Source organism: Mustela putorius, unplaced genomic scaffold, assembly GCF_011764305.1.
Source record: "Mustela putorius furo isolate JIRA1106 unplaced genomic scaffold, ASM1176430v1.1 tig00000129_pilon_pilon_pilon, whole genome shotgun sequence".
NCBI lineage: Eukaryota > Metazoa > Chordata > Mammalia > Carnivora > Mustelidae > Mustela > Mustela putorius.
In genome coordinates, this window is record NW_025421290.1 from 43,012,201 (window position 1) to 43,036,835 (window position 24,635).

A 24,635-nucleotide genomic window follows, 5' to 3' on the forward strand; every position below is an offset into this window, starting at 1 on the left:
GACTGGATACCAGAGCCGGGACAAGCAGCCAGAAGCCCCACAGATTTGAGCTGGTCTGGGAGGTGGCCCCCAGCAGGGATCGGTGCTGCTCCCCAGGGTCTTGTACTTGCCCTTCCCCTCACCCCCCGGGCAGGCGGGCCCTGCTCTGTCCCCAGGCTGCCTCTGGGGCTCAGGGCCTGGCCTGCGGCTCCCCTGTCTTGTGCCCTGGGGGCCTTGGCCTTACTGTGGCAGCTGCGGCCAGGAGCACGCCCAGGGTCTGAGGTGTCCCTCTCAGAGGGGACCTGTGCGGGCGGCCGCTGGGCAGAGGGTTTCTCCAGGCTGATGGCACCCTTTTCTGAATGACAGCAGTGACAGCAGGCTCCTTCGTGGCCGCCACTGGCTGTGTGCCAGGACCTGTGTCAAGTTTCGGCAAACAGCAGTTCAGGGAATCCCAGGCTGGGGGGTGGGTGGGCACTCCGGGGTCTCGGATGGTGCTTCCGTGGCTCCCCTCTGTGGCCCTGTTCCCAGAGCCCTGCCCTCAGCCGACCACCCTCCGGGCTGGGGCAGGGGTGGGGAGACCTCTGGCCCCCCCGCTCTGGGCACACAGGGTCCTCTCCGTGGCTGCCACCGAGATAAGGCTGAAACCTGGAAAGCCCGGGGGAGGGGCACGGGGCCCGCATGACCCCCACCAAAGGGAATGGCCTGGGTAGGGGTCCGCCTCAGTGCCTGGTGGCTAGAGACGCCTGTCTGGGCTCAGACTCCTGCCCCACCCACTCCTGATGTCTGCGCGCCCTTGCCTGTCACGCTCCACTCCAGCCCGGCTCTTCACCCCTCCACAGGGGACACCACTGCCGCAGGGACAACGCCTTCTCCGTTGCTTCGGGCCCATCGGAGGTGCTGGGAAGAAGGGGTTGCTTTTGGTGGGAAAGGGGGACTGGCAGCCCCAGCAGCAGCCCACACTCCACTCCATCAGGTCCGGGGAGCAGGGGAGCCTGGGGCCGGTCTGCGCTCTGTGGGCTCCTCTGCCTGGAGGCGCAGGGCAGGCCCCACCAGGGTGCTCCCAGCCACTGGGCAGGTGATGGGGAGCTGCCAACCAACTCTGGGGCCGGGGTGCTGAACTCTGGACCCAGTGAAGGACCGAGTAGGAGGCTGCAGGCCTGACCCATCTCCCCTCTGGCGCAGCCCGCCGCTTCTGGCCCCTGTGATTCCCATGAGCCCTCTGCAAGTTAGGGTAACTGGCCTGTCCTGTCTGCCTGGCACCCTGGGCCAACTGGTCACCCTCTTGCCAATGGAGTCAAAGATCAAGATGGCTGCCTGGGGGGAGGAGGAGCTGATTGGTACCCTAGAGTCCCCATCAGTGCCGGCCTCAGGGTATTCTGATAAAACCATATGGAAATAAGGCCAGCGAGTCCCCGAGCCCCGCCCTGGGTTTACAGCAGAACATCGAGAAAAGAGCACAGCACCCCCCCTCAGCCCGCTCTCTCCTTCCCACGCCCCCCTCCCCCTGCGAAGGGTGGCTTCCCCTGCCACGGAAGACAACAGACAGTCCTCTTTATAAGTACGTTTTTACTGAAAATAAAAAAGGCATGGTACTTTCTTCCATGTAAAGAACATCCAGCCTGCCTCTCCACCCCGGCACCGCCGGTCCTGCTCCTGAGGTGGTCTTTGCACAAAATCCACAGGAGCGGCTCGCTGGTGGACAAGACGGCCCGGACTTCATGCTTGTCCATGGAGACAGAGCTCCTGCGGACGAGAGCTCTGTCGCCGTGTGCGCTGGGCACACGTCAGGAAGGCAGATCTCAGGGAATGCACATTCATGCATTAGAGAGCGCACCACCCGGGCTGTTGGAATCAGACTTTGTACAGATTCGCAGAGTACAGTGATTTTATATAGATAGAGATCTCTTTAAATATATATATATATATATAACGATATATAATATATATGTCTATATTTTTACAGCTATTAGTCTTCCTTCCAAAACTTGCTTTGGAAGCTTCTAAGGAACACCTAAAAACTCTGGGAGATTCTATAGGCCGTTCTAAGTTGGGCTCGACTAAGAGACAGTTAAAAAATATCTATTTGAGAAAAGGCGGAGAAGAAATGTGCATTTCGTTCTCAACCTCAGAGTTTGGGCTAGTCTGAGGAGTGGTCTGTGTTAACGGACTGCAAATACATTCCTTAAATGAAAGTTCTGAGCTCAAATACCAGGCCGTGTGCTTGCTTTCCTTTTTCTTTTTCTTTCTTTTTTTTTGTCACTTAAGCCAAAACTCCAGTGAGGTTCCCTTGCTGCCACGTGTGAGAGTTTCCAAACGGCCACTTCTGGGTTTGGTGGGTTGACTTCCATGTGGACTCTTTTTTAAGAACTAGTTCTGTTCTTCTCTTGTTTTCACTAACTGAGCGAGGAGAGACTTTACAAATGCGATTTGGGGGAATTTACGCACAAATGTTAGCTCTTCCCAGAGCTCCGCTTGTGTTCCCCGGGAAGGGGACACCGGTCGCAGGGCACCATGGGTAGTTGTCAAGATTCCTCACGGTGGGGCGGGGGGGGGCTTGCCAGGGGCTGAAGGATTTGGCTAGTTGTAAAACCCCCTAGGTTGAAGCCAGGGTCAGGAAAGGTGGGACAAGTGGGATTGTGCAAAGCAGGCCTATGTCCTGCCTCCCTGATGTCTCTCCAGGCTGGCCGTCCACCCCTCCATGGCCCCTTAGCTGGGATTTTCCCCTCCGACAGAGGGGGCCTTCCCATCCGCCCTGAGTCCAGGGTGGCACATGCTGGCGGCGGGGGTCCTCCCTGGGTATCTGCTCTGGGCATAAGCTGGGGACTCAGTGGGAGGCTGGAGATCCTGAGGGAAAGCGCCTCCCACACCCTCTGTGTCCAGTTCCTTCTTGTCACCAGCTCTGCATCCCTTGGGGGAGTGGGAGGCATGGGCAGAGAGGACTGCCCAGAGCCCACTGGCTGGGGGCACTGGCCATGGCCACTGGCAGCAGGGTGCCATGCTCACGCAGGCAGGGGAAGCCAAACCCAAACCCAAACCCAAAACTGGTCCTCACACCTAAGAAAACTGAAAAGAAGAATGAACCCCTTTTGGGAGGGCCTGGGACTGTCCTCAGCCTGTCCCTGCTGACCTGCGGGGAGGAGCCGGGTTAGGGTCCCAGCAAACTCACTTTCTCCCCTCTGCCCTCCAAAACACAATGGACCACAGACCACTTCGTGGGCACAAGGGCTCCAGGACGATGGAGTTCCAAGGTTCAGCCTGCACGGGGACTTGTTTTCTGTGAGGCTTACCTGGATAGGAAATTCTCACCATGGCCCAAACACTCTCCAGGGAATTATGGCTTGATGGTCTGGAAGGTGGAGAGGGTCTACTGAGCTAAGTCCCTGTGCAGAGAGAGGAGGACCATGACATGTGTCCAGTTCCTTCTGAGCAGCTGTGTGGGATGTGAGGGAACCACGGGGTCGGGGGTGTTCTCATGGTCCGCCAGGGGAGGCCGAGCCACAGGCCACTGTCTCCACGGGGTCAGTCGTGTGCCCACAGGGCCCGTGGCCGCCTGGGACATAGGCGGGTGGACCAGGATTACCAGGGCCAGAGGATCGTCTCCTTCCAACCTCTTCCTTCTCTTCATCCACCAACCGCTCCGGAGGTTTCAGCATGTTTTAAACACAAGACCTTGGGAAGGGACATTCGAAGGGGCGCACTGGGAGGGCACCACCTTCCTGTGGCGGGGGGGAGCCGGGGGCTCTCGGGAGAGGGTCTGTACCTGGTCAGGGCCTTCGGGGGGTGGGGGGGTGGTGGTTGTCAGAGGACCCAGAGCCAGGTCGGGGCAGCCTAGCCCGGGGCGCCCACAGGGGCTTGGCACAGTGGCGGCCTCCGCCGGATGAGGGCGGGGCCTGGCTCACACGCGGCAGGTGCTGCGAGGCTCAGCTGCGGGATGAGTCTGAGGACGGGCGGAGGGGCCTCTGTCCTTCCTGGCTCCTTGGCCTGGTGCCCAGTGAGCTGCTTTGCCCCTGAAGGGTCAGACACTAAGAGAGCTCCTCTGTCTGCTGCCAGGAGGGGCCTCTGCTGGCTGGGCTCAGAGCCCTCCGTGGCAGGGGGGCAGGGGTCCCGAGCCAGGGGCCCTGGATGTGGGTGCAACGGGGAGGAAGGAGGCAGGCCCTGAAGACTGAAGAGAGTGACAGATGCGGCGACAGACAGATGTGTGGGAAGCACCTTTGGAAGGGGACGTCTCGTGGCTCTGCCGATGGCTTCTGTCGGGACGCACGGTGAATGGAGAAGTGGACGGGCTTGCTGGGGAGGTGGACAGGTTTTCTGGCAGGGGAGTGGCCCCAGATCAGCCTTCTCTTGGCCAAAGCAGGATGCCTCCCTGGACCAGCACAGACAGACAGACAGACAGACTCTCCCTGCCTTTGTCAGAGCGCGGCCGGGAGACAGGAAATCAAAGACAAGACAGAGAAGAGATATGCGGGGCCTGGGGTGTGGGGCTGTCCCCAGGAGCTGCGTACAGGGGATCCTGGCTCAGCCCGGTGTCTGCGCTGCCTTGCTCGTGAGGTAACCGGGGTCAAGGCTGGGTAGAGGATGGTTTCTCCTTTGGAATTCCTGGACAAGCCCAGTGTCAGCTCGGGTCCACTTGCTTTCCCGGGTCCACTAATGCCACTGGCGCCACCAATGTGCCCCTCTGGCCAGCGGGTCCAGGGTCTGCAGACTCACACCACGGCGCTGTTCACGTCCACCCCTTTGCTGCTCTGCGAGGAGGTCATGGGATACTCAGCAACACTGGTGCCATTCTCCTCTTTTCTCAGTGGTTTCCTGGGAGGGGAGGCAGGGACAGGCATGAATGACCAGTGACTGGGGCGGGGGCACCGTGTCCTTCCAGGGGACCCACCAGGCTCTGATCTGGGTTAGCATCCTTGGGCTGCGGGTCCTGGTGGGGGCCGATCAGAAGCTGGAGGTGGTCTCAGTGAAGGTGACCACATCACAAGTCACGCACACCAGGGCACGGTAGAGAGGGAAACGGGCACTTTTAATAAGGAAGCAGGAACAACGGGTGTGAATTGGGACTGTTCCGGACAAATGAGAATGGAGAATGTACAGTCAGCCTAGTAGGACATTGTCAGGCTTTGATCGAGCTCTTTGATTATGAGCAAGCAGATGTGAAGATGAATATTTGGGGGTGCAGAGTAAAAAGAGGAGAGGGGCCAGAGGTTGGATTTTGCAGCCTGGTCTCTATGTGGTCAGAGGAGCGGGGAAAACGTGATGAAGACAATGGTGGTGAAGGTGAGTCTGGTGCTAGTGATGGGGGGTTGAGGTGGCGGGAACAGTAACGTGAGTGGAGTTGGTGGTCGAAGTGCTGATGGTGGTGAAGGTGGTGGTTATGGTGGAGTGGGTGGTGGAGGTGACGGTGGTTGTGTTGGTGGTGTTTTTGGTAATGAAGGTGGTGACAATGGTGGTGGTTACGGTTGTGTTGGTGGTGGTGGTGATGGTAAAGAAGGTGGTGAAATGGTGGTCGTGTTGGTTGGTGGTTGTGGTAATAATGGTGGTGACGATGGTGGTGGTTACGGTTGTGTTGGTGGTGGTGATGGGAATGGCGATGGCGATGCTGCTGCTGTCAGGAGTCCTGGTGATGGCAGTGGCGGTGATGGTGGTTGTGTTGATGGTGGCAGAGGTGGTGGCGGTGAATGGCCAAAGTTGCTGAGCACACGCTAGTGCTTCTCAAACACTTCACGTTGGGCCCCTTGAAGCTCATTCCAGAGCTGTCTAACCCCGAGAGCCTATTCTCTTAACCGTGCGCAGCTCAGGAAGGCTGGGAGGGAGGCTTTGAGAAGGCTCTTGCTCGCACGCGGGGTTCCGCAGTGGCGGTCCGACTCTCTGGCCTGGCTCCAAGCCCACCTGCTCTCCGGCCTGGTTCAGGAGGGCGCAGCCTCCGGCGCTAGGCCTGCTGGCTTCAGCCTCTCTCGGCCACGCAGGCCATGGAGCCCAATCCCATGTTGCAATACTGCTGTTTCCTGGGGGACTCTGAGGCCCACGGGGTCGTAAGCTCAGTCATCTCCTGTGTCCCCACGACGTCTGGGGCTGAGCCTGACCTGGCCTTTGTTGTGTGTTGTCTAAATTGAACGTCCCTGGCCATCTTTGAAAGCCTGGCGATTGGTTGCTTCGGCCTTCTCAAACGTCTCTAGAGCCTCCCCAAACCCAGGCTGCAGAGGACGGGTACTCGGTGACCAGCTGGGTGCCTGTGGGATGAAGTCTTGGGTGAATTAGTTGAGGGGAGGCAGGGTAAAGGGAGGTTATCAGTAGTGCCATGGATGGGAGTATCAGGCCTGCTCAGAGGCAACACCCTGAGATCACATCTATGACCTGTTCCCTATTGTCTTGCAGGAGAGTTAGCTCACAAAACCCAGAGAGAAACCCAAAGTGCACTCCCTCTGGGTGTCAGGCTTAGTCACAGTGGCTTCTAGAAATGTGAGCTACAAACCAGCACTTCTTCTTGGGGCCCCATCGCCCTTTGTGCAAAGCACTCTCGGTTACAGACTTTCTTGTCCCTTCTCACAGTGGTCCCCAGAAGGAGCTAGGCCTGGGGTTAAGGGATTCATTTCATGGGGACACTGATGCTTAAGGAGAGCTGTGACTTGCCCAAGGACCCCCCAGCTGGCAGGTGTCAGGGCCTGGACCACCACCTGCTCCTACCATATCCTGGTCCAGACATCTTCCCATTAAGTCAGCATTCCCAGCAGCCGTTGTCCCCCAACATGGGGGGCTCCCGTCAGCTCGGGAAGGCCATCCTCCACCTTCCTCCTGGAGAACTCCAAAAATTCTCAAGAGCCCTCCAAGAGTTCTCATTTTGCTTGAACTCAGCACATCCCGAGAACCCCATTAATGGAGGCGCTCAGGGACACTTTCCAGAACCCCCAGGTTTGTAGGGGTCAGACAGTTGCCTTGCTTGTGATGGGTTTGTGGAAATGACAGCCTCTGTCCCTGGGCCTGTTTCTCCTCGGTCTCCTTCCTCTCTCCCCTGGGCCGCCACCCACCCCTTTCCAGGGGCTTCGAGCCGCTCTGACTTCGCGGGGTGGACTTCGTTCCCGACTCTGAGTTTGCACGGCCTGGGGGATTGGGCTGGGTGTGCACTTCCCTTTGTCATCCATCTACAAAGGGGAGGATGGACATCGGAATCGGGGTTCCAGGAAATAGGGACAGACAAAAATCTCGGAGCCCAAACCCACACCCCACACTGCTTTTCTCCCCAATAAATGATCAATCTGGGGCTTGGTCTAAAAAGTCAACCAGAGCAGGTCCGGCTCAGGGGCGATGAGGCTGAAGGGTTTTCCAGAGTGGATCATGGAGAGATGAAGAAAAGGGTCTGGCTCTCCCACGGAAATGGGCAAGGCATGGAGGGTACAGAGTTTCTGCCTGTTTCGGGTGAGGGTAGGAAATCAGCATCATTTCTTCCGTCAAGAGAAAAGGTGGAATTTCTAAAGCCAGGCTGCTGGCTAGGAGACCTCTTTGTGTTCCCCAGAGCCTTGGAGGAAAAGGTTGGCAGAGAGGGCCTGGCAGGAAGCAAGCCTGGCTGGAGGGACACTGAGGACAAGGCAAGGCGACAGCCCCACAGCCTTCTCAATGGCCCCAGCCACTTCCCAGGCAGGAAAGGACAAAGTGGGTCGGGGCACGGGCTTCAGCCAGTGAAGTGGCACCTGTGACTGCCGCAGCCTCCCTCCCCCTCCCCCACCCCAGGAGCATTCCAAGAGTCTGGGCACTGCAAGGGGGGCGGGTCAGGGTGGGGGAGTCACTGTTCCAAGGAGTCCCTGAGAAGTTGACCTGGTCTGTTCCCCTCCTCCACCAGCGCAGAGCCCTCAACCACTGTACCCTCTGGGCTGCTGCCCCAGCCCACTCCCAAAGCCCTTCTGGGATGCACAGAAGCCCAGTGGACTCTGGGGTTTTAGCTACAGCGGGAGATGGCTCTGCCTTGCCTTCTCGCACTGTCCTTCCTCTAGCAGGGGACTTCAGGGTGACGCTGCCCCAGCACTGGGATATCCTAGCTCAGTAAACCCAGGCCCACCACTTCCAGCTGTGTGATCTTGGGCAAGCCACTTAACCCTTCCCTGCCTCAGTTTCCTGGTCTACAAAATGGGCACAAGAATGGTGTCCATTTTATAGGCTTGTGAGGAGGATAAAATACGTTAATGTGGTTAAGCACTTAGATGGGCACCTGGCATACAGTAAGGGCTCCATAAGTGTTTGTTAGCTCTCGGTACTGCGGTCGGTTGGAAAGCTGGCAGCGGGGAACTGTCCCAGGCAGGGGGAGGGGATTAGCAGCAGCCAGCGCTCTCCCATCGGCATAGACCTCCTACCTAATGGGTGCCCCGTGGGGCTCCGGAAATGCCAGAGAGGCTCACTACAACCCAGCCTGGGTCTGCAGTGCCCTGAGCCAGCCAGGGCTGGTCCCGCTAAGCCAAAGAAGGCCATCTGCACCCTGGTGCAGGAAGGCATGGCCACAGATGATGCCCTACAAGGCCTGGTTCCTAAAACCAAGAAAAAGGGGAGTGAGCTTTTCCTTGGCCGTGCCCAGGATTCCTGCCTGGCAGAGGGGGAGTCCTCCACTCTGAGACCCCCTTCGTCCCCTTGCCCTGGGCCGGGCAGCAGCAGCCCCTGGGCACCGCCATGAGCCATGGCCTCTGCAGAAGACGCGACCTCCAGCACGGCCGGCCTGGGCAGGGAGGCCTGGGACCCAGGTGCCCCTCCAGGGTCCTGCTGACAGTGATATGACACGTCCCACCACCAGCCAGTTGCTCTGCTGGAGGAGCTGGGGACAAAGACAGCTTGGAGGAGCCCAACAACGGAGGGCTGCCAGCTCGCTCCTTGTCTCACGCACCCCAAGGGAGAGTCTGTTTCCCATGAGGTTTAGAGGTTCTGACTCCTTCTTCTGAAAGCATCCATCCTCCCCTGCACGGATCCCCGAAGCGCACGCTCAGACAAACCCACCCCACCTGCATACACACCCCCAACCCCTACACACATACGTACACATATGAGAGTGCCCATACACTCATACCCACTCACACCCTTCACACACACACACCCCCTTCCACGATGAGATGCCTTGTCGCCCGCAGGCTTCTCCAAACCTGGGTCAAGAAGCCAGAGAAAGCCTTCACGAGCCACCTAGGGTAGCTGCTGACCCTAAGAAGCAGCGGCCTCACTTCTAACCCAGCACGTCTCCTCCCCTCCTCCCCTGTGTGAAGGTGAGTCCAGCGTGCAGCTGGCGGGTGTCCTCACCCTCCGACCGAGCCCCGGGTTGGACCACCTCCCCGGGGCTTTCTTGATTAACCATGTCTGGCTGAGCGAGCCGAAGGCAAGTGACGATGAGGCCCACAGGCTGGTGCTCACCCCTGCGACCCAGCCAGGAGGGCTGGGCATTTGGTTCTCACTCCAAGGGTGGTGCGGAGCCATCCGAGGACTCCTTAAATCGAGAACTCCTGCCTTACCCCTCGTCCGGTCCCACAAGCTCCAGCCAGCAAGTCTACAGAGAGGAATTCAGGGAGGGATGGAGCTTCCTGGAGTCAAAAGGGTCCCGAGAAGCATGGACCCCTCTGGCTCTCCCATCCATGAGTGCCGAGCGTGCCCTGTCTGCCTGCCTTTCTGGCCATGACTGGCTTCAGCGCCACATGGCCCCCTCCTGCCCACCCACCCCCACCGTACAAAGCTGCTAACCGCTGCTGCCTGCTTCCCACCATCAGGACCTCGATCTCCCATAACAGCAGGTGGGTCTCCTGTTGGTGGCAGGGCGAAGGGGCATAAATGAGCCCAAATGAGCATCTCGGCCCCAGGCAGATGGGGACACACAGGGTCCTTGCCCCTTCCGGGCCCCATCTCCTCTCCTCGGAGGGCGGACTGTGCAAGTGATAAGGACGAGAGATACCGTTGCCTGGGGGACTCCAGAGAAGCCTGGGTATTGACCCCACCATTGGGGAAAAGCAAGCCCTGGGCCACCTGGAGGGTGACGGTGGGCCCCAGAGGAAAGACCACCAGCTCCGGAGTTGGAAGACTGAGTCTTGGTCCTGCAACAAAGCCCAAAACTCCACTGCCCGAATCCAGCCGAGGTCCCGAAGGAGGTAAGAGGGTCTCCGAGCGGTCACGGTCATGTATCTGTGCACAGCACTCGGCGGAGGTGGTCCCTCCTCGAAGCACACGAGCTTTGACTCAACTCACAGTACAGTCAGACGTGGTGTTCTTGATGGCCAGCCAGAGAGGCTGGATTTGGCGCCTGGGGGTGCTGTTGTTACAGGAATGTACAGGGGCAGCAGGGAGCAGTGACAGATGGGAACGGCTGGGACCCCGGTGTCCAGTCACTGCAATGGGCCCCGCCGGCCCAAGAGATTTTGGCAGACAGAGCTCCGGACTCCAGACCCCCGGGATCCGAGGTGCCTTCAAGGTGAATGTCTCGCTTCCGGAAGTTCATGCGAGATGCGGCTGGATGAGAATGTTCCACTCCTGTCCCCAGTCCCTGGGCCCTGCCTCGTCTTGTCTTCCTCCATACCCGCTCTGATGCTGACTGTGCAGGCCTGCAGGGGCCAGGGGGAGAGGGCCGGGCTGGTGGTGTGTGCACCGGGCCGGGGAGGAAGGGGAGGCGGCAGATGGCCAGGGCAGGGGGAAGAACTGCCTGAGTATGTCAGGCCCAGCGGGTGGGAGGCAGGTCACTCAGGGCATGGGGAGGGGGCGCTGAGTCACTGCGCACGCGCGCCAGCCCCCAGCCAGAGGACAGCAAGAAGACAAAAGGCACTACTGGGGCTTGGAGGGAGGGGGGCAGAGCTGGCAGAGGGGGGAGGAAGCCCAACCCTGCAGAGGGGAGGGGCCAAGCAATTAAAACCCCTGCTGTCTCGTGGTAAAGCAGATTCTACCTCCCTTACCCAGGCGGAGAGAAAAAAAACGGAGTCCACTGAAATTCTCCATAGTGTTTGCTAATCTAAAAGGTAGGATCTGGGGGCCCCAGGGTGGCTCACTCAGTTAAGCATCCAACTCCCGATTTCAGCTCAGATCATGATCTCAGGGCTGGGAAATCAACCCCCCCCAACTCTGTGCTCAGCGGGGAGTCTGCTTAGGATTCTCTCTCCTTCTGCCCCGCCCCTCCGCCCCAGCTCACGCTCTCTTAAATAAATAAACAAATAGATAGAAGTAAGAATCTGGCAAGTCTGTGTCAACAAGCCTCCATTCAAGCCACAGAAGGTCATGGAAGAGTGACTACGCACCACAGGGGAGCGAGATGAGGGAGACAAGACGACGGCTCCCTGCTCTGATGTGTGTGCAAGTGTGCACGTGCTCGTGCACAAGGTCCTCACACACATGCGGGGGCACATGCACGCATAAACACCAACACTAACCTGCCTAGAGCAGAAAGCAGAAACGTAAATCGGAAAGGTCCAGCTGCAGGGCGGGGGCAGGGAAGAAGAATCTAGGGTGGCCTGCGATGCTGTCAGAGGAGGTGGCGTTCGAACTGGGGCCCGAGTGAGGAGCAGGAAGGGCTGAGCTGGGAGAGGAACAGCAGCAGCGTGTGGCTCGAGGGAGCTCCCTGCGAGCTCGAGGAACACCAAGGGGGGCTGGAACCCCAGCCAACTCTCTTCCCTGGCCGGGACTCAAGTTTGCTCCCGTGACACAGACGGTCTGACTCCTTCTGGCTTAGATCCCATAGGAAAGTCACTTCCCCCACTCCTTGGTCCTCCAGGCAGACCCGGCACCTCGGGATGAATCACCTGAGGTAGCAGCGCCCAGGGAGAGGAGGTGTCGCTGACTCCAGGGCAGCAAGCACCCGGCTGCACATGAGGGGACTGGGCTGCAGACAGTACGCTGTTGTGCTAAGGCAGCCGCTCGTCATGACCCCCACCGGGGAGGCCCCTGTGCACAGGGGAGGGGGACAGGGACGGGGCGGTGTTCTATGCATCTGTGGGCCGTGGGAGGCTGCTGAGCCTCTCTTCTTGGAAAGTCAAGAGATAAGGTGCGAAATGGGAAGAAAACCCTCAGTCATACACACATCGCTCAGAGCATGGAGAGAAAGAGCAGAACCGCTGACACCCAGAAGCCCTGTCTCCCAAGAATGTGGCTGCAGGGAGAGAGGGGGACAGCCGGGGGACTCCTGTCTTTCTTAACAGGCTTGTAGCACGTTTGATGTTTTGAACCACGTGTGTGTATTACCTCGATAAAAATTTTAAAAGGTGGTTGTGGATGTAGGAAGCCCTAACCTTTCTTTCCAAACATAAAGCCATGTCAGGAGGCAGGCACGGCACTCCTGACTCTTGGGGTGCGGGAGCACCCCCTCTCCCAACCTCCTCTCTTTCCCCAGTTCTCTCGGATTTCCACCCTCCTTCGTAGCACTCAGGTTTTAAAAGCACCTTATTTATTTATTTGCGTAGCAGCTATTTTTAAAAAAAGATTTTACTTATTTTGAGAGAGAGAGTGAGAGAGAGCCTGAGCCGGGGCGTGGGGTGGGGGGTGGATGGAGGGAGAGAAGCGAACTCCCCGCTCAGCCAGAAGTGGGATGCAGGGCTTGATCCAAAGACCCCGGAATGGGGACCTGACCCGAAGGTAGACGCATACCGGACTGAGCCATCCAGGTACGTGCGCGCGCACGGGTATGTGTTATATAATCCACGTACCCCACTAGGGAAGGGGTGAGGTCTTCTCCTGTGTGTCTCTATCCCTCGCACCTAGTCTAGTCCCCAGCATACAGTAGGCGCTCCATACGTGTTTGAAGTCCAAGCCGAGGAGCACCAAGGCCCGGCGACAGTGTGTGTGCCCGGGCACGCTCGGAACAGAGCTCATTCTCACAAGCAGCACGCTTGCCCCCCGCCTGCAAGCAACAGTTTGCGGGACTGGCCACAGCCCATTTGCAGCCTCTTATCTCCTGTCTGCCAGTACCTTGTAAATCAGAGTGAGACGGCCATCAAGAGGCTTAATGGCAAATCGATGGCAGAAGGTGAAGGTCCGTGCCACGCACAGATGGCCGGAGGAGGAGGAAAGGTGCTCTTGGTGCGCCTGGGGTGCGGGGGTGACTCACGGCGGGGGGCCTGGTGGGGATGGGCGTCATCTCTCTGCAGCACAAGTGTTCTCTGCATGAACGAGGTGGCTGTCAGAGAAGGTGCAAACGTGCCCCAGGACAGAGTCCATGGGCCTGTGATCTTCCTCCCGCCAACCTGGCAGGGCTCTGAGGCTTGGGCCTCCTCCCTGTGTCCTGGCCTTTTGTCTTGGTGACTCCCACCAATCACTGCTTGTTGGAGGTCTCCTCCCTGTCCCGGACCAACATCTTCTTTCCTTGTGTCTGCTTTCCATTATTTCCCCTGGATTGTCCCTCTGGACACTCTTCTCCCGAGGGTGGTCTGTTCAACACCGACTGCTCCCCGCTACGAGGTGTGCGTCTCGAGGGCGGGGACTGTGCCCAAAGCACCCACGACGGGAGCCCCCATGCCAAGCACAGCCCCACTGCCTGACCTAGACCTTGGCAAGCATTTCCGTCAGCATTTATACCTCTGAGCAGTGAAATGTCCTACTGGCTGTCCCCTGGCCATCTAGGGATGGAAACAGAGGCTCAGGAGCTGGCAGAGACTAAGAGGACCCTCGTATTCCGGGTAAGGAAACAGGGGAAGGCAGTGTCTCTCACTGAGCTGGGAGGCAGCTGAGGACAGAGCTCGGAGGTCTGGACTCCCAGTCCCGGTTCTTGGAACAACTCCAGGCTGTCTGAGGCCATGTGCATGCCAGACCTGGGGGCGGGGAGGAGGCCTGAGGGGAGGCACGAGGGTACAGAGCACCCAAAGGCTCTGGGGCTCCATCACCCTTGCAGCTGGGAATAAAGGAGCCTGAAGGGCACAATGCCCTTCAGGCTGACCCTTGGTTTCAGCTCAGGTCATGATCTCGGGGTCTTGGGATCTAACCCCACATCAGGCTCAATGCTCAGCTCGGAGTCTGCTTGGGACTCTCTCTCAAATAAACAAATCTTAAAAGGAAAAAAAGAAGCTGCTCATGGCATGCTTATGGCAAGGACGCCACTGAAGGGTGAGCTGTGTGGGTTCCCATGGCCGGGTACCCGGCAGAGTTTGGGGTCATTGGCAGGGGACCTGGGAGCCACTGCATGAGCTAGTCCCAGGGTGAGCAGCTCCCCTTCTGAGACCCTTGGTCTGATGAACTCCGTTCCCCTTCCAAGAAACCTCTCAGGGCCCTGGGTCTGGGGGAGATGCCCCTTCTTGGGCTCCCCGCTTTAGAGCACCCCCGAACCCCAGGGCACCACAATCACCCAGTTCAGAGCTGGGACTCTGGGTGCATTTGCTGACTCACAGGCTGCAGTTTGATTCACTGAGTCTGTGAAGAGGAAGTGCTGGTTTGACCCCACCTCCCAAGGTCATGGCCAGTGAGAGCACCGCAGGGTACATCTTCTGCACCTGCTCCTGCCTCCTCCCTTTCCTGTGGAGGCCTGTGGACCCTGCAGCCTGCATCCCTGATGCCAAGCCAAGCTGGCGTCTCCAGAGCCACCTTGCTACCCCACTGGTTCTAGAACCATCCTCCCAGCAACCTGGCTCCCAAAGGCTGTGTTGGGGCCATTCACAAGGATCTCTCGGAAATCCTCCCCTAGGACTCCAGGCTGTGAGAGTTAAAAAAAGACCCGGGTTTATCACTGACTTTTCCTTTTAATGGTTTTACAGTGACATGAAATGCTTTTGTTTCCTGAGAGAAGAGGCATGTTTCAAATGAATTATTAACCAAAAAGAATTGGCCGTGAGCAAGAAATCCTCCATTGACTCTGGAGACAAATGCAGACAGACAGCTGGCTGGCAAGATGCTATCTCTTACCGCCCCCGGCAGAGGTCAGCCCGGGCAGCGGCAGGGGCCATCTGCTCCCCGACACAGCTCTAACTTGGGCTGCCCCCTTCTCCCTCCCCCGAGGGGTTAAGCCTCTCCCACACAGGTCTTCTTTCAGGCCAGCTCTGGGAGTGCTGACCTCTGTTTCTGCCTCCACTTGACCCTGAATGAGCCCCTTCCAGTCACAGTCTGTCCTCGTGGGCTGGGATGCTGAGGGCTGGGTCTTCTTCCCCTGTGCCGGGGCCGGCGAGGGGCTGTGGCGGAGCGGACACCGTGCTCGGGGTCCTCGTCTCTACACCTGCCCCCAGCACCCACTCCGTCCTCCCCCTGCCCTGTGCCCTGGGAGGCTGACGCCTACCACTGCGTGTCCTGGGCGCCCCTGTTCCTCAGGTTTGGCCAGTGAGAGGCACCCTCAGGAGACGAGGGAGGGTGGAGAGGGTGGGCTGTGTCTCCCCTACCTTTCCTGTTTGGGGGCCCATCTCCATCTGTTCCAACCACAGCTCCTGCTAAGCGGCCCCTCTTGAGTCTCCTCAGGCTCTCCAGGCTCTCTAGTTCCTGTGGCACCATTTCCTCCCCTTGCCCTGGTCCTCAGGGCGCTGATGGCCCCCACTGCTACTGGTCCTGGAGTGCTTCACCCACCCCCTTTATTCCCAGGACCAGCCCGAACTCCTGGAGGAAGCCCCACCCACACCCCCCCATGGGAGCCACGCCCACACCCAGCGAAGGAGCCCCGCCCACACTCCTGGAGGAAGCCCCGCCCACACCTCTGGAAATGAGCTTCTCCCACATCCCTGGAAGGGATCCACTGAACCATGGGGCCTGAGTTCTGTGTCTTTCCAGGCCATTGACAGATCCCGGAACCAAGAGCTCAGAGCCTGTGCAAGGGGACAGAGCGCAGACAGGAGGCCCCTAAGGCTGCTCTGAGGGGAGGTGAAGGTGCACCCCCCCACGCCCTCCTGGGAGACCCCCAGCTCCGCTGAAACCAAGCCCACCACGGCCACAGTCAGCTAGTAATGTGAGTTAGCTCTCCTCTTGCCCTCCTGATGTTGGAACAGACAGCACGTTTCTTCAGAAGTTTGGGGCAGACAGGGAAGTGGCCTGAGAATGCTGCCTGTCTCTGAGGGGAAGGCCAGTGGGACAGTGGCCCCCTCCCTAGCAGGGCTACTGGTGAGTCTTGGATGCCCTTCCTGGCAAACCTCCAGTAGCTCCCTTTGCCTTCCAAGTCCCAGCAAGCTGCTCGCCTTGGCGGGCCAAGCCCCTCCCCCATCAGGCACACCCTCCAACCTCATCTCCCACAGCCCAGGAGCTTCCTGGTGTCCTGGCGCCTCGGCTCACACAGGTGCCTTGGTCTGGAAAGCCTCCCTGCTCTGCTTCTCAAAAGTGTCCTCCCACAGCAGCAGGCTCTCAGCTCAAATGCTCTATCATCTGGATCCGAGTTAGCCATGACTCTTCTGGGCACTGCCAGAGGCTGCCAGCAAGCCCCCCATAGCCTCCGCCACCCGCCTTGTACTGTGGTCATGGTCATGTGCGTATCTACCCCCCACCGCCCTTCAGTCAGGTGAGCTGCCACAGGCACAGTCTGGATCTTATCTGTCTCTGTCCTCAGAGAGCCCGACACACAGTAGGTGCCCGTGAACCACCTGGGAATTGGGCTGGCTGTGTCCCCGGGGAGTCTTCCAATGCATCTACCTTGGTTTCCAAGGCCAGGCCTCCCCCTGAACTGCAGGGTCTGGAAGACTCGGGCCTTTCTGTCTGCATCCTCCTATCCTCTAAGGAGCACAGCCATGCCCCAGGTACCCGGGTGCCCTTGAGGAAGGGCAGCCCGGACTAATGAGGTCTATTCTTCGCTCAGTACGAGTGATACAGAGGCACGGTCAGGGCTGGGCTTTGGAGTCATGTTCAAGTCTGGAGTCCACTGTTCCCTGGTTGTACCATCCTGGGCAGTTCCCTTCACCCCCTTTGAACGTGGTTCCTCGTCTGTAAAATGCAGCAGATTGGAAAAAGGTGCGACAAAGATGAACGAAGGGAATGTTAGGGGGCCCAGGAGCCCCCCGCCCCTCCCCCACTTGCTGGAGACGCTGGGCCACAGCTACTCCCTTGCGGCTTGTCATGGTTTTTGGACATTATCTGGCAGCTTGAGAGCAGGGGGTGGAAGGGGCTCTTGGCCCGGACGGAGATCCCCAGGGCTTGGCCGGTCTACCTGGAGCTGCTGTGCCTGGGCCCTGTCCTCCTCGTGTCTTGCCATCTGGCCGGTCCCCCTCCGCGCCTCGTTGTCAGACTTTTAACCTGATATTTTACTCTTTCTGCTTTTGAATCATTCAAGTGAAATCACATAGAACAATGAATCAAAAGGATAAAGTGAAATAGTTTAGATGTTAGGATTGTTCTTAATAGAGACCCCCTAACTTTGGGCCTCTGGGAAATTTCAAAACCTTTATTAGAAATATAATGTACAATGCCTAGGACCTTTAGGTGTTTTGCAACATTTTTGTTTGTCTTTTGACACTATCTTCCCCCGAGTTCTGGGGAAGCTGGGGTGAGGGGACATTTTTTGGAGGCCGGGCAGCCTGGAGGTCAGGGGACCTACGGGGGAGGTGCTATGCCGTCATTCCTGTGGGGGCAGGAGGCGTTCACCCCACGCCCCATTCTACCAGACTTAGGGGCCCCAGATACAGCTTAAACCTCCTCAGACCCCAAAGGCAGCCACACTCAGCTGCAGACCCCAGCTCTACAAGGCGGGTAGTGACTGGTGATCATTTTTGAAAGGCAGAGTGAGTTGGTCCTTTTTTGTTTTGAACCGGTGTCTGCATTTAGAAGCCAAACCAATATGGCACCTCTCTCCGGTGGCTCCATCCCCAACCCTGCAAGGATATGCAGACTCCCGGGTCCTAGGTGCCTGGAGTGAGGTCCCCAAGGCAGGGCCTGTTATTTCCAGGTGGGGTCACTATAGATAGATAGATAGATAGATAGACAGGCATTCACTATACATTTTTTCTGCTTATTAAATGCTTAACAATGTTCAGGGCTTGAAGAAACATGTATGGGTGGACAGAGTGGCCCCCGGCCCGGGCAGAGCCCCCTCCAGGCTCAGAGCCCTGTGAGCACTCACCTTTTGATGGCTTTGTAGCAAATGATGACGAGCACGGTGAGAAACACCAGGGAAGCGCAACATACCGCGATGACGATGGCCAGCCCCGACCACCAGCTTTCCTCCGCGGGGCACGAGGTAGAGTTGGGGGCTGAAAGACAGTAACATGCTGAATCTCCCTGGGGTGGGAGGAGCAGGTGGCGGCTGCGTCAGAGAGGGACCGTTGTGGGTGACACGAAGGGTGTGGCCTCCCCCTCATCCCTCCTTTCCAGGATGAAGGCTCTGGGACCTGTCCCGCCGTCTCCACCCCCACCCCGCCGGCAGGTGACATCATGGCTGGTCCCCGGCCAGACACGTGCTCCGAGCAGGGGTGAAGCGCCGAGGCCCGGGCCATCCATCCTCCCTTGGCATGAGCTAACTGACAGCAGGGTCAGGTTTAATTTCCCATGAAAAATAACAGAACATCTCATTCTCTCAGTTGAGGCATTAAATCCACTTCCTCCCAGGGTGGGGGTGGGGAGCAGGGCTCCCAGGACGCACCGGGCAGGAGGAAGGAGAGAAAGTGTGGGAAGCCGATTCCTTCTAAGAGGCAGGCTCTGTCCCTTCTTGGATGTGGCCCATGCAGTGAGGACCCGCAGCTGCCTCCGCAGCTGGCTCAGGCAGGTGGACAGGTGGCCAAAATCTGGAAAAGTCTGTCACTGACAAAGCATCTGACCCTGGATGCCACTGGGCCTTTTGGTCATTACTCAATCCATGGAGTCTCTGGGAGATGAACCTGTCCTCCCCCTGCTTCACTCTTCTGAGAAAAGCAGAGACATCACACTGCCTCATCCCAGAGGCTCTGAAAGGTCCGGACACAACTGGAGACAGGTGCCACAAATTGCAAAAGAAATTTGGGGGGGGGGCGGAGAAGCAAGAGAAAAAGAAGAAGGGAGAAGCGGGAGAAAGGGAAAGGGAGAGGGGCTGGTGAGCAAGTGAGGACAGATGGATGGACAGATAGACACCTACTAGCTCTGGACACGTCTTCAAGACCAGTGATTGTATGTAAAGGATCCAAACCATGCCCCAGACTCTGTGTGCCCTGAATAACAGACACCTCCAGGGGCGCCACAACACGTGGGGAATAAATGAATGATCTCGCAAGGATACCACGGATGGCTTCATCCCCATCGTCATTTTTGTCATGGATGTTGTTGTTGCCGTAATCATCGAGGTGTAAATCCCACAGGGGACTCTCACCCATCGGAAGTGTGTGGTCAGATCAGCTTTGACAAATACGTCCGCGGGCCTGAGCCACACCGCTGTCATGGCACAGAATATTTCCATCAGCCCAGAAACTTCCCCCGGGCCTCCTTCTAGTCAATCCCTGCCCACAGGCCACCACTACTCTGCTTTCTTAAATCATCGATTAGATTTGCGTGTTCTTGAAAGTCAGAAAATGGAACCAGGCAGTGTGTATTTTTTTTGCTCCCTTTGTTCAGCAAAATGTTTTTGAGATTCATCCACAAATTTCTTTTGCGGGAAGAAGTTCCTTTCTTTCTTTCTTTCTTTCTTTCTGTTGCGGAGTGGTATTCCCATCTGTGAATAAACCACAATTTGTTGTGGATTCCTAGGCTGTTTTCAGGTTTTTGACTTTTGTGGCTCAAGCTGCTAGAAACAATTGCATACGTGGTATAGACATGTCTTCGTGTTTTTCTTGGCTAAACATCTGGGAGTGGGCCCGCTGGGTCCTAGGGGGTGTGTGTGTGGGTAACTTTATAAGGAGCTGCCATGCTTGTTTTCCCAAGTGCCTTTTCCCTTGCACATGCCTGCCGGGAATGAGGAAAGAGGAACTGGCAGGGCATGTGGTTATGGGTTATGGAGTTGTTACCAGACTGTGGCATTGGTGCAAGCTGGGCAGGGAGACGCAGAAAACCATGGCGGGCTTTGCAAGGAACAGGTGCTAAAGCCCCATTAACAAAGGCAAGGACCCCAGATGTGGGGCTCAGCTCAGCGCACAACCAGGCAGATTTGGAAACGCTTCCCGAGAGATGCCCAGGACAGAGATGTCACCAGCCACTCGGCCAGGGCAAGATCAGGCCTTTAGGAATCCCAACACTTGAGAAGATACGGAATAGGAAATTCAAAATAGGAACAAACTCTAAAACAAGGGAAAAGAGATTCAAGAGGATTCTCATTTTTGTCGTGATGAATTTCTTCAGGGTTTTGTTTTGTTTTGTTGTTTTTTGTGAAATGTTAAATACAAACCTTTCTTTCCCCACCAAGAGAAGCCTGGTTCCCTCCCACCTCCCCGCCTCGTTACTCGTTTTGGGGTGTCCTTGGCTTAGCCGAGTAAATCCAGGCCCCATTTCCCTACAGTGATCACTGCAGGACAGTCTGAAATGCAACAGGGGTTGAATTCATGGGGCGCCAAACCCAAAAAGCTTGCCTCCTTGTTTTCATTGCAAAGGGAAGTAATTTTGGTTTCTGTCGATTCTATCCTAGGCTCTAACACTTCTGGGCCAAGTCTCAAGGGGACCTTCACACCTGCCCACCAAAGGCCCACAGGTGGCTGGGGCTCACATTGCCAGTGTGTATCCTCAGCCAGGGGCAGTCCCCCTTTAAGGGGGCACTTGGAAATACGGGGTCAAGGGCTGTATCTGTTGTCACAGTAAGTAAGCCCAGGAGCTCCCGAAAACAACAGGATATTCCTACAAGGTAGAATCATCCCTCCAAAAATGCCACCAGGGCCTTTGTTGAGAAATCCCATCAACTGGAAACAGAAGGGTTGATTCTAACCCTCGTCTGGAACTTGACACTCAATCTCCGAGCGCCCCTTGTGATGGTCTTTACATCCAATGGTAACGAGGGCGGATTTCCTTCCTGCTTGCATTTGTTCAGACACAATAGACACAGAAAGAGGGGAGTCTGATTTGAGAGGGTCCTTCTGCTTCGGGGCCCCGATATGATGCGGCAGTGCACTGCTCAGCACATGCTTGTGGGAAGCTACTCAAGGCAGGAAGCTAATGCGTATGAAAAGAGGGAGGAATTTTGTGGATCTAGTCCAGGGCATAAATCTTGGATTTCGCCAAGAAAACAGCTCTTGTTTGTGTTCAGAGAATGCACCCTTCTTTATCCTAGCTCCGGTCATTCTTTGTGCATTAGGAAGGATCAGAGACTGTTGGAGCTGGAGGAAGGCTAAGAAGTGTCATTTCAGAAAAAGGACAAGCAGGGACACTGGGGATCAAGAAACATCTTTTGCAGGGCCAGGGTTGGGACACTAAGCTCTTCCTGAACTTCCTTCCTATGGTGTGGTCAGTACTCCTTTGCAGACGTGACAGGCTTAGCACATGAGCAGACCGATGGTGCATATCTGAGAAGGTAGCATCATCAAGGTGCTCATTCATTCATTCATTCATTCATTCCTGCAGCCACCAGCCGTTTACTGAGCACCTGCATCCCTGGCACATTGCCGGGATCTGGGAGTGCAAAGACGGATTCGCTAGAAACTGTGCCCTTACCAGGTCTGGAACCAGCTGCCCACGGATCATTGCGGGGCTGGCCAGAACCTGGCTGACTTGCTCAAGGAGCCAGCGGGCTCCAACAGCCGAGACGTGTGGATTTGCTAATGTGCAAGGTGAAAGTCATTGCGGCTGAGGGGAGGAGGCCATTCGTGCTAAGGATCAGGGGGTAAGGCGATGTCTGCGAGAGGCAGGTGGTCACAGGGGGAAGGCTGAGGCGAGCAGCGTGGGAAGTCCCCGACTGGAGGCTGCTGGCGCACCCCCTGCCCCTCTGCCCACCCCCCTTCCTTGGGTGCCAAGATTCTGCAGACACTGACAGAAAGGCAGGAGCTGTCCTGACCTCAGTCCTGACGACTCAGGGGTCTTAACACCCTGTCTCCTGGGACTTAATAAGGCTCAGCCTGCTGTATTCATTAAACTCTCTTGACATCCGTAAAAATGATAAAAGTGACAACCAGAGAGCGCGACGTAGAACCACCCGGGCTCAGTTTTGCTTTATCAAAGGCGCTGCTTTCTTTCCAGTCAAGAAATGCATCATTTAAACTTCTATTTGGGGGACGCTCGGGGTGGCTCAGTTGGTGGGGCGTCCAACCCTTGGTTTTGACTCAGGTCGTGATCTCAGGGTCGTGAGATCAGGGCCCCAGTCGGGCCCCTCATTCAGCACAGAGTCTGCTTGGGACTCTCTCTTCCTCTGCCCCTCCCCCTCCACCTCGTTCATGCTCTTTCTTTAAAATAAATCAATCTTTAAACAAACAAACAAAACCCTTAGTTTGGGGACTTTTGCTTCCAGCTAAGATGTAGTAACCAGGCCAGATTCGCTGTCTTCCACATGCCTGAAACATCCACAAAATATGGTTTTCAAAAGAGCAGACCTCAGGGCAACAAAGCGTGCAGATCTCTGAAGGACAAGAAATGAAGGAGTGGAATTCTGGCTGCCCCAGCTTACTGCCCGGGAGTTTGCCAACAGCAGAAGGCAGAAGCCAGCAGGGCCCAGCCCACTGGGTGAAGTCAGGAAGTGGAGCCTAGATTCCAGGGAGTGAGCAAGTTCAAGGAGTGAGGTCCCTCCCAAGGGGGAAAATCAAGAGCCGATCAGGAAATCCACCAACGATTATATAATTCCAGGAGTGGCAAGTGCTAGAAGAGAGATTAAAAAAGAGGTCAAGATGCCCCCACACCTTGTGGAAGTGTCTGGAAAAGGAGCAGCTGTGGACAGAAGTGAACAGAATCAAGGAGCCTGAGCAGACCAGCAAGGTTCCTGTGGGCTGGTGGCCCAGTGCCCCAGGGGAGCTGTGGACATCGGGCAGGTCCCCCCAGGTGCTCTCAGTGACCACAGCCTTCCCCCCATTGCTTCGAGTTTCTGTGACCATGAGATGGGACAGCAGAGGCAAGGTTCTCGAGGGCTCTGAGACAAACAACCATCATCTGCTGAGCCCCGATTCCGAGGCACATGACTAAGTCACAGTGGCACAGAGCCCACTAATACCCTCTTTTGTAAGTGGGGAAACTGAGGCCGCACAGCAAGCGGAACGACCAAGATTTGAACCCAGGTGTGTTTGCGTCAGCACTCACGGTCAACTCAACACGGACTAATGTGTGACCCGGGACCTGCCACTTGTGTCTCCCCGGCTGGCTGCACGCGGGAGATGCTGGATGGACAGGAGGGTCCCCGGGGTGTGGGGGCGCGGATGAATCAAAGGGACAGCAAGCATGGGGGAAACAATTCGGTTTTGCAAGGTATTTTTTTAGTGGTTCCTAGAAGGGAGTTAGTTATAGCCCTGTCCTTCGTTTTAACATGATTTTTCCATTGTGAAGGAGGCTCTTAACCCTGAGTGTGGCCTCCTGGAGGGGACAGCCACTTACTCCTGCAGCAACAGGTTGCTGGAGGGCAGCCTGAGTGCCGGGCCCTGCCGGTGACACCAGAGGTGTTCAGTGGACCTCTGGGGGCTCATGAGACTTCTCTCCCAACTTTCAAAGTCTTTGGTGACTCATGCCAAGGTTGCCCGTTGCCTGACCAACTCCTGACTGTAAGGGCCACACGCCAAGCTACCCTTGATAGTGCGGGCAGGAGATGGGCCCGCAGCCACCCTCTGCGATCTACCCCTGGCAGCCCCGCTCCTGGCCCATCAGTGGGTCACAACCACGGAACGCAGGCCTGTGGAGGGCCCCCCGAGCGGCGCCCAGCTTCCTTCGAGGGGCTGATGCCATGAAGGTACTCCCCGACCAGAGGACCCATTCAGCCTTGACTGTGGGAAACCAGTCAGAAGCTGGTCCGCGCCTGGTGACACTGCCGGGTCCTTGGGGCTCAAACATTCATGCGGCAACAGAACCTCTTTGAAGGACCTTTGGTCAAAGGAGGGGGCTGGGGCTCAGAGGCGGGGAGGAGTTCAGCAGCGGACTTGTTCTCACGTCTCAGCCCTGCCTTACGTCTTCCCCCCAAGGACCCAGAAGGATGTGGGTCCTCAGAAGTTCCTGCACGGCTGATGGCCCTGTCCCTGCCTCTGCCTTGGTGTCCCCAGCCCCACTGCGGAAGGAGGGGTGTGGGGCAGCCTCCTCCCCCACCCCCTGCCCCCACACAGAGCCCATTGTTTCCAACTGGGCCCACTGCCATCCATTCACGGGCATAGGGGGCCCACGGAGAGGCCTGTGCCAGGGGCATCCGCCCTCCCCTGTGGCCCACTTGGGGGTGGGCCGCTCCCTCATCTCCCACCCTAAGGGGCCAGGGTGTGTGGCCGGACTTTACAACCGCAGATACAAGGTCAGACCCTGGCACTCTATGCAAACCTCTGAAATAAGCCGCATTTCCAGACAGAAAATTCTCCTCCGGAGCCCCGCCCAGATGAAAACAGCAAGCACATGTGTTTCAGCTGAGGGCGTGGCTTCCACCCCCTACTCCGCCCATGGGAATCGGGCTCAGGCTTTGGGTACAGGACAGAATCGCCCTCAGGGATGTTTCCCCCATTCCGCCCACCACCCAGGCCAGAGGTTCCTCTGGGTCCCCCGACCCCCCGCAGGGCTCAGGCCTTGGGGAGGCATGGCCAGCCCAGGAAGTAGATGTTCTGTGCTGTCAGCCCGGCACGGTAGTTCCCGTTCCAGTCCTTCTGCCCCTAACTGGTTCAGAGGTGGCATATCATAGCTCTGGCCAGTGACACATGAGGAACGGACTGCTGGGGGTTTCCAGAACTGGCTCCTTGCTATTACGGGAGAAGCACGAAAATAGAAAGAGCTTTTTCCCTCGTGGA

General features: G+C 57.3%; 1 protein-coding gene across 5 annotated transcripts in view; it reads right to left on the reverse strand.

Annotated features, from left to right (window-relative positions):
* Window positions 1–1,530: 1,530 nt before the first annotated feature.
* The window catches only part of PRIMA1 (proline rich membrane anchor 1), a 61,119-nt gene continuing 38,014 nt past the window's right edge, over window positions 1,531–24,635 (reverse strand). For 2 of the 5 annotated variants that reach the window (XM_045073106.1, XM_004754783.3), the window contains exons 4-5: window positions 17,918–18,047; window positions 1,531–4,785 (exon numbers count right to left, since the gene is read on the reverse strand). In XM_045073106.1, coding sequence (XP_044929041.1) covers window positions 4,683–4,785; window positions 17,918–18,047 — 233 coding nt within the window. In that variant the 3' untranslated portion in view covers window positions 1,531–4,682. Of the gene's footprint in view, window positions 4,786–4,980; window positions 6,207–11,086; window positions 16,786–17,162; window positions 17,753–17,917; window positions 18,048–24,635 lie in introns of those variants that run through there. The other 3 variants (XM_004754784.3, XM_013057443.2, XM_004754785.3) reach the window with 3 other exon arrangements.